The sequence below is a fragment of the Macaca fascicularis genome, chromosome 12, assembly GCF_037993035.2.
Source record: "Macaca fascicularis isolate 582-1 chromosome 12, T2T-MFA8v1.1".
NCBI lineage: Eukaryota > Metazoa > Chordata > Mammalia > Primates > Cercopithecidae > Macaca > Macaca fascicularis.
Genome location: NC_088386.1, coordinates 107,776,964 through 107,795,540, shown reverse-complemented (window position 1 = coordinate 107,795,540; position 18,577 = coordinate 107,776,964). Strand labels below are relative to the sequence as shown.

At 33.7% G+C, this 18,577-nt stretch overlaps 1 protein-coding gene across 6 annotated transcripts in view; it reads left to right on the top strand.

The window, feature by feature from the left end:
• ERBB4 (erb-b2 receptor tyrosine kinase 4) overlaps nt 1-18,577 on the top strand; it is a 1,185,936-nt gene that overhangs the window by 587,326 nt on the left and 580,033 nt on the right. For all 6 annotated transcript variants that reach the window (XM_005574181.5, XM_005574179.5, XM_005574182.5 and 3 more), the window contains exon 3: nt 13,762-13,948. In XM_005574181.5, coding sequence (XP_005574238.1) covers nt 13,762-13,948 — 187 coding nt within the window. The remainder of the gene's footprint in view (nt 1-13,761; nt 13,949-18,577) is intronic.

Below are 18,577 nucleotides of genomic sequence, written 5' to 3'. Positions count from 1 at the left end.
CTGAGCTTATGAAACCCCGTTTTTATAAAAAGGGCTGCTAACAAATCTGCCCTCCACCCTAGAAGGATAAACTGTCTTGCTATTCCATTGCTGCTTTCTATACAAACATTCTTGAAAAAAAAAATTCTGCAGAAAAGCTGGTACATGCCATGCAGAAACAATATAGAATTGTCTCCCAACATTATTTTCTATTATTGTGATGTCATTTGCAATTACTAGCCAACGATGCTGAATATCTAGAACCATTAATTCATAAAGACTTTCAGAATGGCAATGCTCTTATTTTTAAAAATAAATATTATTTTTGGGAAAGTTTTAGGTTGATAGAAAAAATGTGAATAAAATACATTATATAGCGTATGCTCCATTTCCCCTATTATTTTAACATCTTACATTATTATGGTGCACATTTATTACAATTAATGAATCAAAATTGGTTGGTACTACTTTTAAAATTATTTTCACTTATTCATTGGAACACCTTATAAGACATAGTGCCTGATACAGACTGACATCTAATCCCCAATATGATAGTATTTGGAGGTGGGGTTTTTGGGAGATGATTAAGTCATAAGAGTAGACTCCTCATTAATGGAATGAGTGACTATAAAAAAGAACCTAGAGAGATCCCTTGCCCCTTCTGCTGTGTGAAAACATAGCAAGATACTGGCCTCAAGGAGTGGGCCCTCACAAGACACTCAATTTGCTGATACCTTGATTTTGGACTTTCCAGCCTCCAAAACTGTGAGTAACAAATTTCTGGCATTTATGAATCACCCAGTCCATGGTAAATTGCTATAGAAGACCAAACAGACTAAGGCACTACCTTTAATCTGTTATTTCATTACCTGGTGTTACAGTTCATAAAGGAAAAGGATGAATGCTTATTTTCTTTTAGATACATTTTCAGAAAAGTGAATTGGTCTTCTGTTATTGTCCAAAATGAGAAATTTATATCATTTAATATTATTATGAACTCATAGTTTTATATGTATTTTATGGATTATAATCAGTTATAATTATCATTTTTGAAATATAAGTTACCCCATCATTGGCCAGGAAGGGTCTCTTCCAATTGGTTCTTGAACCCTTTTGACATGAACTTAGTAGTTTTTGATAGCTTCCTCACTATCTGCTATGATACGATGTTTCAGGCTCATCTTATCTATTTCTTGTCCTATACCTAGAATATGATTCTCCAAGAATTCCTGGTTTCTCTTTCTGTAAAACTATAACTTAAGACCACAATCTAGGTGCAAAATCCCTGTGGGACACTTAACAACCTTTCAGAACTTAGACGATTATCTGTTCCTACAACTTCCTTCTCCAATATTCCTTAGGCAAATTTATCTGCTTCACCCCTGTGTACACACAGAGTGCTGTTGATACCCCCATTATGGTCTTCATTGCTTTCTAATATTCAGAATCTTAATGATGGTTCCATTGTTGCATCTTAAACATGTTATTCCTTTGCTCCTTTCCATGTTTGTCTTTCACAGTAGTTGTGAGCTACTAAGGAGCCAGGTCGTATTTTATACATCTCCATGTCCCCAGAGCAAGGAATAGCTTTGAATATACTACAAGTACAGATTGCTGAATGAATGACACCAAAATAGGAAAATGATGATATTTTAAGAGGATACTTAAAAGTCAAATATATTTTATGTCTTGTAAATAATTTATATGCAGTCTTAGAAGATACTATAATGATTACTTCTCTGCAACATTCATATAAAGGAGAAACATAGAGAAAAATGTTTCATAATTAAGTTGTTTACTTGAAAGTGCTGAAGACATACACACAAATGTAGGCACAAAGTGCATCTCTAAGTAACAATTAATGTCAGAAGAAAAATTCATATTTTTCCAAAATGGAAGGTGCCAATGTATGACCAGAAAATGAGGTAGATTTATAATAAGATTAGATGTTTAATGCATAAAATTTTAAAACAAATGGTTTACTCTTAAAGAAACAAAGATACAGGCATTCACTTGCAAGTTATTGTAAATCTTCCTTGGCAAGCCATCTTTTTCTTAGTGGCAATCTTGTCATTAGACTAAGATTGGAAATGATAAAGGAAGTAACTACCATAAGATTAAGAACCATGTCTATTTTGCTTGCCACTGTGTCTCCAGCACCTTGAACAATGTTTCTCAAATTGTAGGTGGACAATAAACAGTTGCAGAATTGATAATTGGATGGATGGATGAATAGATGGATGGGTGGGTGGGTGGATGGATGGATGGATGGGTGAATGAGGGTGAAGCATAGAGACTTAAGGAATTTTTTGAGGAAGAAAAGTCAAGTGCAAATTTAAAAATACATTTGCATTAGGATTGTTTGGTTGTATCTGTATTATTAATTTATACACAGAATCTCATTTGATTCTATATATCTGCTTGAAAAGGTTCGCTAGCACCTAAGAGAAGGCACCTAAGAGAATGCTGATTTTAAGGCTTTTAGGGTACTTAAAGTACTTTTTTTAAGCAGATTTTGCAATTATAAATATCTGAATTATGCTGCAGTTACTTTTGAGAAATACTCTTTCTTAGCTAATACTTTTGTCATAAAGAAACCTTAGAAAGAGAATGTTATTCTCAAATCAAAATGTTAGACCATGTTGCCATGGATAGTACTTTAAACAAGGAAGAAATTGGTACCACTTTTTGAAAAAAATATTTTAAACAGATTGGCATTTTGATCTTGGGAATAAGAGAGATCTTGTTGTTGTTGTTTTAATATTTCTTCCTTCACTTTTGTCTATGTGACTTTGGGCAAGTTATTTCACTGTAGTTACTTCATCTATAAACAGAGGTAATACTCAGAGTGGTTTGACCAGTAGGTGACAGAAGACATAAGAATGCCTCACACACTGAAAACACTAATTAATAAGTTAATGTAATTATTTGAAAATTTGTACTATTTGGAGTAGTAAATAGCTGCTTAGAAACTTGTGACTTGCATAAGGATACTTAAATAAGAAAAACATTTAAATTGCTTGTCTACAAGTCCATGGCCTCAATTTTTGTTATATTTGTGTCCTGATTGTATCCACAGATATCAATAGAATGCCTATTGTGTATGTTTGAATTTAATATTAAGAGCATCATAAGTCACATCAGACCTTGTTGTCACTAGAGGAGATGACTAAAGCAAATATTTGGTTTTTTATAAATTAATTAAGGCTGTGTTTTGTATTTTTTTATGGCCAAATATTTAGACAGATATTGAAGTGTATCTTGGCAGGCTTGTCAAATCCAAGCCTGATACTTTGGCTCTCTTATTTCTGAGATTGCTCATCCTTTTCATTTAAAAATAACAACAGACTAGTCACAGAAGCAGTCACCTCTAACTTCTACATCCTCAAAGGGCATTTCCCATATGCTTTTCAACAGAGGCAGCTGTTTTCAGCCATAATTTCATAGAGGCCCATTTTCTTTCATTAAATTTTGAATGGGGAAACATCACATTTATAAAAGACCTCAGACATGAAACTGTCACTCTCAACTGTACATTAAAATGCTAGCAAGCAGTTTTCTCATCTAAACTTTGGTAATGTGTAGTTATTCCTTTAGAAATAGAAAAATGGGGTTTTAAATATGCTGTGCAACACAGGGAACATACTGAAGAAGAGTTCTGGATTCAGAAAAACAATAAAACCTAATACTGAGGGATAGCTATGAGCCAGACCTTTTGTTAAGCAAGTTGTAGAGATATACTTCTCAAAATAATCCTAGGATTTGGAGATATTAACATCCCCATTTTACAGATAAAGATACTGAGACATAGAAAGTTTAAATAATTTACCCAACATAATACTGCTAAAAGCTAGGATGTGAACTTAGGCAGTGTTTTAGTTTGCTAGGAATGCCATTACAAAGTACCCCAGACTGGGTGGCTTAAACAACAGATATTTATTTTCTCACAATTCTGGAGCTGGAATTATGAGATCAAGGGGTCTCCAGCTTTGGCTTCTTCTGAGATCCCTTTCCTTGGCTTGTAGATGACCAAGTTCTCTCTGTGTCTTCTCATGGTCTTTTCTGTTGTCATGTCTGTACCCTCATCTTTTCTTCTTTTAAAAAACACTGGTCATATTGGATTAGGGCCCAACTTAATAATCTCAGTTTAGCCTAATTACCTCTTTAAAAACCCTATCTCCAAATACAGTCCCATTCTGAGGCAGTATGGCTTAGGACTTCAGCATATACATTATGGGGGTTTGGCTGGGCACAATGGCTCACATCTGTCATCCTAGCACTTTGGGAGGCAAAGGCAGGAGTATCACTTGAGGCCAGGAGTCCAAAACCAGCCACAGCAACATAATGAGACCCCAATCTCTACTGGAAAAAAAAAATTAGGTTGGTGTGGTGGTGTGTAGCTGTAATCCTAGACACAAGAGTCTGAGGTGGGAGGATCCTTTGAACCCAGGAGTTCAAGACTGCAGCGAGCTGTGATCGCACCACTGCACTCCAGCCTGGGCAGTGGAGCAAGAATCCGTCTCATAAACAAACAAATATATACATGAATAAATTTAGGGAGTGGTCATATTTAGCCAACAGTAGACAGTCTGACTGAAGTTATATCTTTATGTACTATGTAGTACCAATTGTTTAATCAATTTTAATATTAAATGTTTGTGCTTATATATTATTTACCATTCCTAACCTTATATTACAAATATTTCCCATAATTGCACTAATGATAATATGATGAAATTGATTATCTTTTGTTGATTCAACTTTTAAGCATTTAGCAGAGATTTTTCCTATTTTGCAGAACAGGAACGTAATATTAAATAATTTGTGCAAGGTAAATAAGTGATGGAGACAGCAGTCAAACTAAGATTGTGAGACTACAGAACCCAAATGTAATCACTAGGCTGCATTGTCCTAACCAATTTGGCTCTCTGTGGAGGAGAATACTCATCATCACATGGACAACATTAATAAACATTACGATGCTTTGATTCAGTACGAAAGTGCCGACAACTAATAATTTCTTTTTACTTCAGCTCTATCTATATCTACACAAAGTTTAATTCAAAGGTTTCCAAACATTCTTGCTATTTTAGCATCTATGCATTGTTTCTAATTTCAGTTAAAAGTCAATTCCCCAAATCATTGGAGCTTAATGTGTTTATCTGATAGGAAAAAAAATGAACTCAGTATTATATTTTAAATAGTTATTAAAGATTATTAAAATGTCTATTTGAAATCCAGGCTTCAAAATATAAGCCTCCCTGTATAAATATGTAGAAAACGAATAAACACACACACATACACACACACACACATACACGCACGCACTTTAGAGATGATAGAATCTTCGACTTACGAAGTTTTTGAAATGCGTACACTTACAATTGAAATTTTATGTGATTATGTAGATGAATCTGCCAAAGCTTCCAACTTAGTCTGTGTAATCTGTTAAAAAGAAACACTTTAGACAAATTAAATTTGACCGAGTTTATTTAAGAAAAGAATGTTCATGAATTAGGCAGCACTCAGATCAGGAGTGGTTCAGAGATCCCCACCCAGCAATGTGAGCAGGCAGAATTCATAGATGGACAAGTAAGTATTATGCAGAAACAGTTTAAATTGTTACAGCTTAGCATTTGCCTTACTTAGACATAATGTGATCAATTGGTAGCCTGTGATTGACTGAGGACTCTCTGCTATGATTAGCTGATATTCAGCTACTTGTTATAAGAATATACTCTTAACTTAGTTTGCAGTGTGTTTACTAATTAGGTCACAGTTTGCTGCATAGAAATTCAAGGTACAGAGGCAACTTTGGGCCAATTTAATTTAATTTTACAAACCTAACGCCTGTGTAATAAGTCTATGATACAGGAATATAGTCTTGATAAAGTCAGGAGATGAAGAATCAACTGGGAATGTAGAGATTTGAATGGGGACGATTAACTCTCCACCCAGCTCAGGAAAATATAAAGGACAAAAAAATATATATGGTTAATTCTAGGGAGGTGAGCTAAGTAGTCCTTTTCTCAATGGAACTCAAGGTGTTCACTGCTAAGAAGTCATGGATTGAGAGCTGGCCAAGTGGCCAGTGATGATTGAAATGGCCTGCAGATTCTTAGAAAGTAGAACTCATAGCAACACTAGCACCAAAGAGACTAGCTGGAAATGGCTGAAAGTTAGCAGTTTGTTGGGATGACCTGATCAGGTTTCCTACCTCTTGAGTATTATTTCATGCTGTGTGTAATTAGTATGAATTCTACTCTACTCCAGTCAGTATATGACATTTCACATTATTTTTGTTTTTTCAAATCTAATTAGATGAGACTTTGAGTCCCTCCTTGCCTGGAGTATTAAGTAATACTTGGAGTGTTAAGAACAATGGGAAAAATGAAAGCAGAATTCCAAAGCAAACATACTAGTTCTACAAGCAGCAGGGATATGTAGTGTTTGCTCTGTGTTTATTAATGTGTTTTTATTCTGGTAAACTTTTTAATACTATGTCATAGTTAAGAATGTTTTCTGCTTTAGATATTCTCAGACGTGCTGTGAAGGGCAGGGATAGAAATTAATTGCCTAGGAAAATTTAATGGAAGGCTTTACTGATAGAGAGGCTACAATTTGCTACTACATTTGTCACCGTCAGAAAATACATAAATTCTGCAGTCATTACCAGCAGAAGGGACTTTCTAATACCCCCCTCCTACCACCGTAGTTCTCTGTTCCCTACTCTTCTCTGTGATACTACAGGTTTATTTGACTTCAAGACCTTAGGTAATCAACATTATATTTGTTGATTCTTACCTGATGAAATATATTACTATTTTTGTGGATAATATCTAATTGTGTATGAGTTCTTAAGACACTGGAGTAGAAGTTAAGAATTTGGATATTTTTGACTGATTACAGAAGGTTTTAACAAAAACGGATAGGTATATTTTAAAAGAGATGCTAATTTTAAAGAAATGTAATAAACATGGATTTGATGCATAATTTTAGTAGGAAAAAATCTGGGAATTTTTCTAACTATGTAAAAAGTATGTAAAAAGTTTTACATACGTAGGTAGGAACACATAATTACTTTTAATGTGCATAAAATCATTCCTAAACACTTACTAAATATTTAGGAATTGTGTGGTACTGTAATCACTTTAATCTTAAGGTAAATGAAGGAACATTTAAGGAACTAGTCTTCATTTCTATTAAGGATCAATTTTTTAAAAAAGGTAACTAAGAAGAAAAGAATTAGGGATTTATGTCAAATACAGAAAAAAATTAAAAACTGTTAAAAGAGTTGTGGAATGAAGCATAAATTTAGAAATAGTGAAGACTGACTTTTCTGAAATGATCTAGAGGTAAAAGGATAACCCGGTGAGCCAGCACAGTCTCATCTAATCTTTGATTGAGGGACATCCATTGAAAATTCCAGATTTATAACTGCAGATTTCACATTGTCTCTAAAATATTATGCAGGAGAAATGGTTATAAAATTTCTTGTCATTTTTAAAAATCATGATTTTTTTTCCTGGACTTACTGCTAATATGGTATAGGAAGTTAATTTTTTTGTGTTCCATATCTTTTGATTTCACTCATCAAATGTCTTAAGGCAAAACAAATTGTCCCTTGAGTTAGAAGAGTTTTGAATCATTCAAGGCTTTAATAATATCCGATTGTATTTACTACTTGAACAAAGCAACTATAGAAGCCAACATTGACAATGAAAATCAATCAGTTTTACTGAGCAGAAGCTTACACCATGAGGAGGAAGATATATCTTTAGGAGGGTATTCACTCTTTGGTTGACAAAATAGGCAGAATTTCTAGAACTAAACTGTTACTGAGCCAGAACCAGAGTCAGCATTTTGTCTTTGCTAGGGCATTCTTTTTTATTTTTCTTTCTTTTCTTTTTTTAAGAAAAACCTTTATTTGATATCAAAGACATCGCCAGTAACTCAGAAATTAGATTTTATTTTATTTTGTTTACTTTTTTATTATATTTTAAGTTCTGGGGTACATGTGCAGAACGTGCAGTTTTGTTACATAGGTGTACACGTGCCATGGTGGTTTGCTGCACCCATCAACCTGTCACCTACATTAGGTATTTCTCCTAATGCTCTCCCTCCCCTAGGGCATTCTTATAATTTCTGTTTACTACTGTGGTCCTTGTACATAAATCATGATTGTGTTGTTCAAACAATGTTTTGTTTTAGTAGCAAGTTCATAAAATTATTTTCCATGGGAAATGATGTCTAAAAAGACCTTAAGCATTGCTTTCCACTTTTCGATTCCATTCCATTTCATAGCTATTATTAAATTTAGGGCTGTAATATACACACAAAAAGTATAAGGAACTGTTTCTGAAATTTAGGAATAAATTGCAAATTGCATAAGCAAGATATAAATGTACCAAAGGTTACATAACAGAGAGATTAAAAGCAGCAGTTCTTACATAATGATATTATAATTTTTTTTCTGCTCAGATTGTCCACAGGCAGTTCATCTTCCTGGCTATTATCAGAGATAATATTTGTTTAGCATCTGTTAAACACTTACTATTGGTCAGCCAGTTTTCTTATATCTTCTAACCCATATTATGGTTCTATAATAGAAATATTGGTATCTTTTTTAAAGATGAAGAAACTAAGGCTCAATAAGATTAAGCAACCCGATCGAAGCCACAAACTTAGCAAGCACAAAGGCTAGGTTTGGAGTCCAGCTTTGCCTGGCAGACAAGCTCACATTTCCTACCATTATACTTTCCCATAAATAAGTCCATATGTTTAAAAGTTGTTTTTATTTTCTTAAAATTTTCTAAAACAGTGGAAAATGTTGTACTACTCAGATTTTTTCTGATAGCTGAAAGGTGAGGAACAATGGATGACTAACATGATTGTGTGGCCTTATCAGACATTATAACATATAATTTACACTTCTAGATATCTCTTCACTTTTTATCCAGATCTGCCAATATTGGCTCAAACCACTTTATTTACTCTTTTTCATCATTAAGCACTCCTATCATTATTAACTCGTTTCCTTTAATTGTTTTTATTTGTAATCAGTACACATGGCTCATGATCTGCCCTGGAGTTTCCTTTTGAGAGGTTTCAAGATATTAGTTCACAGAAAGACTATAAGAATAGAGAAAATGTGACTATGAATACCAAAAAACAGAGACCAAAATAAGGCAGGATGTGTTCTTTTAGGTATAAGAATTTTGTATTTATCTCCTGTAACTCTTTTTTAAAATGCTTCAGTTCCATGTGTCCCTCTACATACAAAAGATTAGAGCAACACATCTTGGGTTGAGAGATTTGCTATGATTTTTTTTTCTATTATTTACATTATTTTTCCGGGTCGGAGAAAGGGGTGTAAGAAATAAATAAATAGGATCCTCACTATCATTATCATAAAATAATTTACTATGGACCAACTTATGGGTGGCCTTTTTCAAAATGACTTGGACATACATTCTCAGCATTAACATGGAATGATGTCCAGAGTTCAGATAATAAAAAGATATTTGTTAGGCTAATGCTTAGTTATGCATACTATTTTGCAAGGGTAATAAACAGAATGAATAATGACAGAGACTTATTTTGGATACTAGAATCTCAGTTATAACAGCAAATCCCTCCAGTTCTAGAATCTTTACAAGGGAGTACCTATTGGTTGTAATCTGACCTTCCATGAAGATAAGACACATGTCTCTAAGAATAATATAAGACACACCCTGGAATGAGAAGTTTATAAATATTACAACACAATTAATTCAAATATAAATATATTTAGTAATATGCAAATACAAAGATGTTCTTAGTTATATTTTACTTTTTCTGGTAGATAAGAGCACTTGAAGCATCCTCTTCTGCATTAGTTAGTCCTTCTTTATGTGTTCAGCATTTTTCTTGGTTCATACCTATCACACATTCTAGAGCCCTTATTATTTGCAAGTTATTTGCAGCTTGTGGTAATATGTGATCCAAATGCCATCCCAAGTGACACTGAAAAATTACTAATGATGTTACTCTTTTACAAATAAACCTCTTCTTTTACCCAAGTATGCTTCATCTGTGTTTTCTCTGTTGATATTATAAATGTGTTTCTCCATCTCGAGATAAACCAATGGCTTTTTACAGTTTTTGATAAGAAGAGTAACTTCCTGAGTGGGATGGAAGCTAATGATAAGTCTGTTTTGGAATGATGGATCTTACGACATGTTGTAGGCAAAAGAGTCATAATACATCCTCCATCACCACATTTATCATTGTGACCTAGATCACTAAATAATTATTGTATACACATTTAAAGAAAACTTTGTGATAATGAATGAAAGAATTTTACTTTTTAGACCACACAATGTCAGAATGTATTTATAGTCTCTCTTGAAGGGACTATAAATAGTATAGGGGTAGATATACTATTAAATAGTATAAATAAATAGGGGTAGATAAGGGCACTCAAAGAGGTAACAGTTCAACCATTAGAACGGTGTTTGAAGGAGGAATCATAGAGCCCTAGAGCCCGACTTTTCCAGGTGGTGCAATTTTAAACAAATTGCTGTGTACAAACAATGCATATCACTGGTGAGTTTCACCACTCTTTTCTATTGTCCTAGGCATTTATCTCTTCACTCCAAGAAACTCACTGTCTTAGGAGTACTCATAGTGGCTTAGAGTTCCCAATTTGATGCCAGATATGAGTAATTCCATGTATCCCTTGCCTATTCCTCTCCACTTTTGCTCCATTAGGATTCTACTCTTCTATTGATTATTTGTAGTATGCTTATTCCTAAGAATTATGAGAGTGGGGTGAAAGAGTCTGAATAGAGGCCCACATATTTTATTGTTTATTGTAAACCAACTAGAGATTACTAAATAAAATGTTATATTTTCCCATTTTGACAGACATATCTTTATAACAACCTGGATGGCCAGGTACAATGTTAGAACTTTTGGAGTCCTCAGGAATACGTTGGCATGGAGAGAAATGGCTCCAGTCTACAGTCTCTCCTCCATCCACTTCTAGCATATATTGTGAGAGGTCTTACATGCAAGTTTTTGGACACTCTAGCCTACATATCCAGGATCTGTATAGTTTCCCATCACACATTGATACCTGGACCACCCATTCCTTCCTAAATATATGCACACTAGTGGCACAATCTGCTGTCTGGGGATTGAACTGGGGAAGATGACACTACAGTTTCTAGATAAAGACTTGGAGTTATTTGCAAAGGAAATTCTGGGATCACAGGGTCTGGAAGGGGAGAGTGCAGAATCTAAATGAGACTTTTTCTTCACTCCACAGACTTTGTACAGTGGGGAAGGATGTGGTCAGAGAAGGACAAGAGTGATACTTGTTGGTTTACTGCCACTCTCCTAGTCACATGAGACACATAAGTTAACAGACCACAGTGCTTGACCTTATAGGTCTATATTCTGGGAAAAAGAGAGACAGGTTACCAATACTAAATCTAATAAATGTATGAATGATATAATATGGTAGAAGGTAAGAAGTAGTGGGAAAAATATGAGAATTGAAGCAGGTAGAAGTGTAGGGGCTACAGCGTTTAACAGGTTTATCAGGGTTGGCCTCAACTGAACAAAAACTTGAAGGTAGTGAGGGAGTTTGCCAAGAAGATAACAAGATGAAAGGAAACTCAGATTTTTAAGGGCATAATGCACAATTTAAGGTAGAACTATAATTTCCATGTGAAAGAGAACTGATGACTAGATCATATACTGTAGTTCTGTCTAATAGAATTGTAAGGCCATAGAATTTAAAATGTTTGTTTTGCCACCATAAGAAAGTAAAAAGAAACAACTGATATTAACTTTAATAATACATTTTATTTAACTCAATTTATCTCAAATGTTATCATTTCATCATATAATCTTCAAAATCCAGAGTGTGTTTTGTACTTACAGCACATCTAAATTTAGACCAACTACACTTCAGTTGCTCACTAGCCACATATGGCTAGTGGTTATTGCACTGAACGGCATGAATATTTGGATGCATCAGTGAAAGGATTTTGTCTGTTACTCTGAGTGACTTAGGAGATGTTTCAGAGTTTTAAACATTGAAGTGTTGTAATTTGATTTATGTCTTTAAAATACCTTGGCTAGCCTGAATTTAGAATACACCATAAGGATCAGGAATAGACACAGGGAGACCTATTGCAATAATCTAGATGAGGAATGATGATGGCTCAGGTGGGAGCCATGGATGACATAAAAAGTAGTTGAATTTCCGATCATTCTGAACATAGAACAAATAGTATGGATCACACTCGGGGTGTCAGAGGAGAGTCAAAGATGACTGAAATTTTGGCCTGAAAGCCAGAAAAGATGGAAAAACCTTAACTGAGATGAGGAAGGCTGCCAGAGGGGTGAGGGAAGAAAGGAGTTCAGCCATTGATAGGTGTATCTGAAAAGCACACTAGACATCCAAGTAAGGATGGTGAGTAAACAGTTGGGTATAAATCTGGAGTTTGGGGAAAGTATAGAGATAAATGTTTGGAGATCACCAACTTTGAAACTGAATAAGATCACCAAGGGAGTGAGAATAGACAGAGGTGGGAAAAAAGTACCAAAAACTGAGCCTTGGAGCATCTGAAATGAAAAGGGTTAGTTAGAATAACATGAAATTGGTGTTAAAATAACACCAAATACTTGAGTGTTTTTGTATCATTTTTAGTTTTTTTTTTTTTAATTCTGACAATTATTTATCATCATTTTATCAAAAAACTTAATATTTAGATGCAACTCAGGCTTTCTTCATGACAGTTTTGCTTTAAAATGTCTCACAAACCCTCAAATAATTAACTCATTATACCTGAGTAAATTTAAACAGTGGGCAGTTAAAATTAAAAATGTGGTTGGAATGAATTTATAGCCAACAAGTAGTTTTTTAGTTGTTTTTTTTTTTGGTTTTTTTTTTTTTTTTTTTTTTTGAGATAGAGTCTTGCTCTGTCACCAGGCTAGAGTTCAGTGGTGCAATCTTGGCTCACTGCAACCTCCGCCTCCTGGGTTCAAGTGATTCTTCTGCCTCAACCTCCCAAGTAGCTGGGACGACAGGTGCCTGCCACCACACCGGCTAATTTTTTGTATTTTTAGTAGAGATGGGGTTTCACCATGTTGGCCAGAATGGTCTCGATCTCTTCACCTCATGATCCACTCGCTTCGGCCTCCCAAAGTGCTGGGATTACAGGTGTGAGCCACCGTGCCCGGCCACAACAGTTTGTTTTTAATACATGTCGTTTATGTTTGTGTTCCCTGGAGATGTACAGGGCAATTGTTATTTGATAAATATAGCACTAACCACCAATAAAGCCTTTTTAAATCTATCCTACAATTTACAAACTAACATGGCTTTGTTTTACTTGTGTTCACCAATTTGCTTTTTTATGTAAAGTCTCTGAGTGATGGTTGTGTGTCCTTAACTTATTGTAGTCTGTTGATAAGCAAGACCTTTATTCATTTAACTATATTCAAATCTCAGGTATGAAGAAGGTCTCATAAACAAAATCCATTATTTTACTATAAGCACATTCATAACTGTTTAAAAGAACTACAACATGTAGTTCAAATGAGATTTTAACCCTTTGTGATCTTTTTTATGAAGCCAATTATTTAGAATATGATACGGAAAATAATGTATTAGCTAAAAACTGAAAATTAGAGTTTAATAACTCATTTTAATCTAAATTGCTACATATACATAGTGACAAATTAGTTTTATAACACAGACAATTGTTTGTGTTTGTGTCTTTTCAGTCTGTTCGAGAAGTCACAGGCTATGTGTTAGTGGCTCTTAATCAGTTTCGTTACCTGCCTCTGGAGAATTTACGCATTATTCGTGGAACGAAACTTTATGAGGATCGATATGCCTTGGCAATATTTTTAAACTACAGAAAAGATGGAAACTTTGGACTTCAAGAACTTGGATTAAAGAACTTGACAGGTAAGGAATATATACATAATGGCAGATATGCTTTCATTATCAATATAAGGCAATGTACACAAAAATGTATATGTAGGGTTACTGTCATATTTGTTACATTAAGGAACACTCTAAGGCATTTAAATATCAGTGATTTGTTCATTTTATGAGCAATGATGCCCTGTGATGCCCTTGTTTTTGTTTATAGATTTTGTAAGTGCAGTGTGAAGGATACCATAATACTGTATCTCAGCTGAACAGGAGTAAACTCTGGAAATGCTCTGTAACTGAAAACTGAGATATGAAACATGCTGTGTTTGGTGGTTTCAGGTGAACAGTGGACCATATCATCAAATCTTTGCAGTAATGCAATAACGAATAGAGCTTAGTAATACCCAAGCTATTATATCTATTTCCATGAATCTTTAGTTTTCTGCACAATCACCTTATTTTTTGGAAAATATATCTAATTTATACAGTTTTGATTTCTCTTATTCAGTAGCTCACTAAATGCCATCAGCAATTCTTTCTCAGAATACTTCAATAACATCAGATCATCAGAGTAGTTTTTTCTCATTAAGATTGGAAATATATGATGTAAGCAACCTAAAATTATCATCCTTCTATGAAAAACACTCAATAGGAATTTATTTTGTAAGCCGGTTCTTGCCATCCCACTGTTACTTTTCAGTTCGCATAGCTCAGAGTATGTAAAAGTCCTTGTAGGAGGCTTTTTGGTATAATGGTTCTAATCATGAATTTTATTCATGCATACCTGTAATCAAAATGAACTGATTACTGAGATGGCACCATTGCTCTCCACCCTGGGCAACAAGAGTGAACCGCCATCTCAATAAATAAATTAATTAATTAATTTAAAAAATAAAAGCTAATTAGTGAATAATTAGTACCTCACTGTGGGATAAAGGAGTTTTCATTTTAATTTACTATAAATTAATATAATCAATATATTTTGCATCCAAACATGTAGTGGTTTTATATGTACTTTGAGTCCAATAAGTAGTCCAAATAATTCTTGACATTGAAATATTAAACAGTTTAGAGATATGGCCTTAAAATATAACAAAAAGTAAGATGAATATTGTCAGAATATTGAAATCATTTGTTTCTTATATTTGAAGTAGATATTAAATTTATAGTTTTAAGTTAGACATAGCTTCATAGTTAGCCAGACATGTGAGATAAAATTGGGATATTTTGGGTGAAGAAAGGAATACTGATTGTGTTATTTATTTTGGACATGATTGCTATAGAGTTGATGAAATAATGGTGAATGCAAATTGTTCAGAATTTATAGATTCCTTCATCAACATTTTCACTTTTATTTCTTTCAAAGATAGTTTTCTTACTGAAGAATGGAGTTTTTTACTAAATTACTACTTATATAGAAATAATGATAGGAGAAAGAATTTTGGAAATGAAATGTGTAGAGAACAATTGAGTGATTGAAATTAGGGATCTAAAAATACTGTAATACGATCCAGTTAAAACCTGCATAGGAAGCATTGTGTTTTCATCATGATTTCCTTCTGAATATATTAAAGAAAAAAATTGAATAAGTTGCTTCTCAAACTTTTTATAATACTTGAATCTTGTTATTATTCCATAAGATGTGCTGTTTGAGGAATCTTTCCACATAGAGAATTAGTCTTTAAATAGTTCCCTTATTTATTTTCACATTTAATACCAGTACTACTAAATTATTAAAACAGAGTTATTTAATCCATCAAAATTATGCCACATTTAAACATACCTCATAGTGAGTATGTGCATAACTTGTATTACTTAAGATTGTGACAGTTGTTCAACTTGCGCGTACCAAAATATAACACTATTATTTCAAGAGTATTATTATTCACTTCGCATGGAAGCTGTTATATTTTCTTTTGCCGTAGTACAAATGGATAATTAATAAGTGATTAAGAAAATGAGCTGATTGTTTAGAAAAATAGATACTCATTCAAAAGATATTAATTTCTTTGAGTGTGAATTGAAGAAAGTGCAACAAAATGGTAGAAATTTAGGCTAATATGGACATTTTTCAGATATTTTATTTATTAGGTGGTTGACTGCTATATGCCAAAATTATTCTGTAAGGGAGACAGTCTAGGGTCATTGAACTTTAGGTATTCTGATCGATAGTGTTACTCCAATTGTGAGAATCAGAAGTTACACGGACGCATGATTGTGTTTGTGTGCAAGAATATGCAAGAAATGACAGAAGACACCTAACTGTTCACATGAAGAAGAATATGGGATAAAATTTACTCTATGGCAAAATCTTAAAAGGCTAAATGTTCTAGGTAACCCTATTAAAGCAACAAACAAGTGTCATAATTAAGTTCAGGTAAGGTTGTTTTTGTGCTTTGGAAAAATATTTGTTTTATGTTGCTTGTTTTTGTGTTATGCAAAGCAAAAATTTTAAAACAACATTTTTATATTCTATTAAGGGCAGAGCTACTGGACTGGCCTTAATTTTTTATACCTGGTATAAAATGAGGGGAAATAGCAAATCTGCTGATTAGTCGGATACCTCACTGCCTAATCTACCATACTGTATTAAATTTTTAACTCCATTCTTAAAGGACCAGCACCATGAGCATCATCCAGGAACTTAGAAATGCAAATCCTTGGGCTTCACCTGAAACCTACTGAATGAGAAACTCTGGGGGTGGGGCCCAGCAACTTGTGTGTTAAGTATCCCTGTAGTGATGCTGACGATTACAATTTGAGAAGCACTAATCTAATTAATGGTATGTTACCAAGAGATGGTAGCACTATATCCAGTTAAATTCTTCACAATTATTTGTATTCATCTATCATCTCGCAAAGAGAAAGGAAGGGATGGGACAGGAACAGATAAGGTTTTGCTTTCATGACAAGAAATACACTGTATGTTCGGGTGAAAATGAAAATAACTCATGAGGATCCTGGAGAGCCACTTGGGTGTAAAATGACTTAAAGATAAGGAAGATGCTGGGAATAAATTTTTCTATAATCGTTTTGCCAAATACCAACTTTGTATATTGATAAATCATTAAAAAGGCAATAGTAATTCATGATGAATTTTCTTCTTAAGCAAAATTTTATTTTTAAGTACTTTCAACAAAGTAAATAACCAGTAACAATTATGGGGATGGGAAGTGCACAGAGTATTGTAACCAAGAGTTTTGAGATGAAGACTTTAAGAGTTCTTTTGTGTATATTTGTATATGGTTTGCATTTCTACTGAAAGCTTTTTCACTGTTTGATATTAGAATAGTATGTGTTCAGAACAGCACATTAGCTTTCTACAAACTTTGTGTAACAGAGATATTTAGTTAACATGAAGACTGTCATTATACACTAGTTAATGGTTGGATGTCACTGAGACATATACAGATTAATTCCCACATTAAAAATTCCTATTAATTAGCTTGATGTTCACCAAAAGTTGCTGCATGGCCTAAAAAATTACTGCAGATCTTACTTACATACTTTCATGTTGGTTGTGCCCGAGACAATAAACAGATTTAAACCTATTTTTCTGGCCAAGCAGAAACATTTGTTTTACTGCTGCTTCTCACATTTCCCACTATGTATAGGGTAGACGATAAGTAGAGGGGAAAAGAGGCAGTTGCCTAGACTAAAAATAGGCCACACAATCTATGAAGGACTGAGGAACTTATATTAGCATACTCTAGGTCTAGGTGTCCTGTTAACACTGCCTTACTTTTTTCTTGCCAGTGGAGAGGTTACACTTCCATCAGTGCGTCCCTTCAGGCATATGATCTTCTATATCTTGAGGCCATTGGGAAGGTCCCTACTGCATCAGAGAAGTCCATATCTGGACAGGGGACACCATGTCTTCCATTAAGGTCGCTTGCCCATGGCTGTGGTTCTTATTAATCACTCTTGATGAGGATGTCCTGCTGACTTTTTTAAATCACCTCTTTCTTAACCAAACATTCCTATTCAAATTGACATTTAATAGTATATATACAATCTTAATTAATTCTGTAAGCTTCTACTTGTTTAGTCACTAGTCTGGCCAAACCCTAAAAGGACTTATATGGGCCATAAAACCCACCATTACTTTCTCCCTTCTGCAATTTATAATATCACCTCATCTGTTACTAATCGTTGGTAATATGATACAATTTAATCTACATATTATATTGTAGATATAAAGGAATCTTTCATAAATACTTAAGTTTAATTCTATTCTATTTATATCCCAAACAGGAAGATAAACACTTAAGTTCATATCTATTTTGTTTATATCTTAAAAAGAAAGATAAATGCTTAAGTTCATATCTATTTTATTTGTATCCATATAAAATAGATAAATGTAGTTTGATCTTGATATGGAATGATAACCTAGGTACAAATTTAATACACTATACATATATTTATCACACTAAATTTCAGCTTAAGTAATTGAATTTTTACTTTTTAAATGATGAGAATATCTTTAGAGGAGGTGATATTTGGGATGATATGAAAGTACAGAAAGTACAATTGGTGTTTTTTAAAAATTAACTGAACCCTCTACATATTTTCAGACCAACACATTCACATGTTTTCGTCTTTATTTGGTATTTTATGGACATTGTAATCATTTTGTTAACTGTGTACTGGATAATCTTG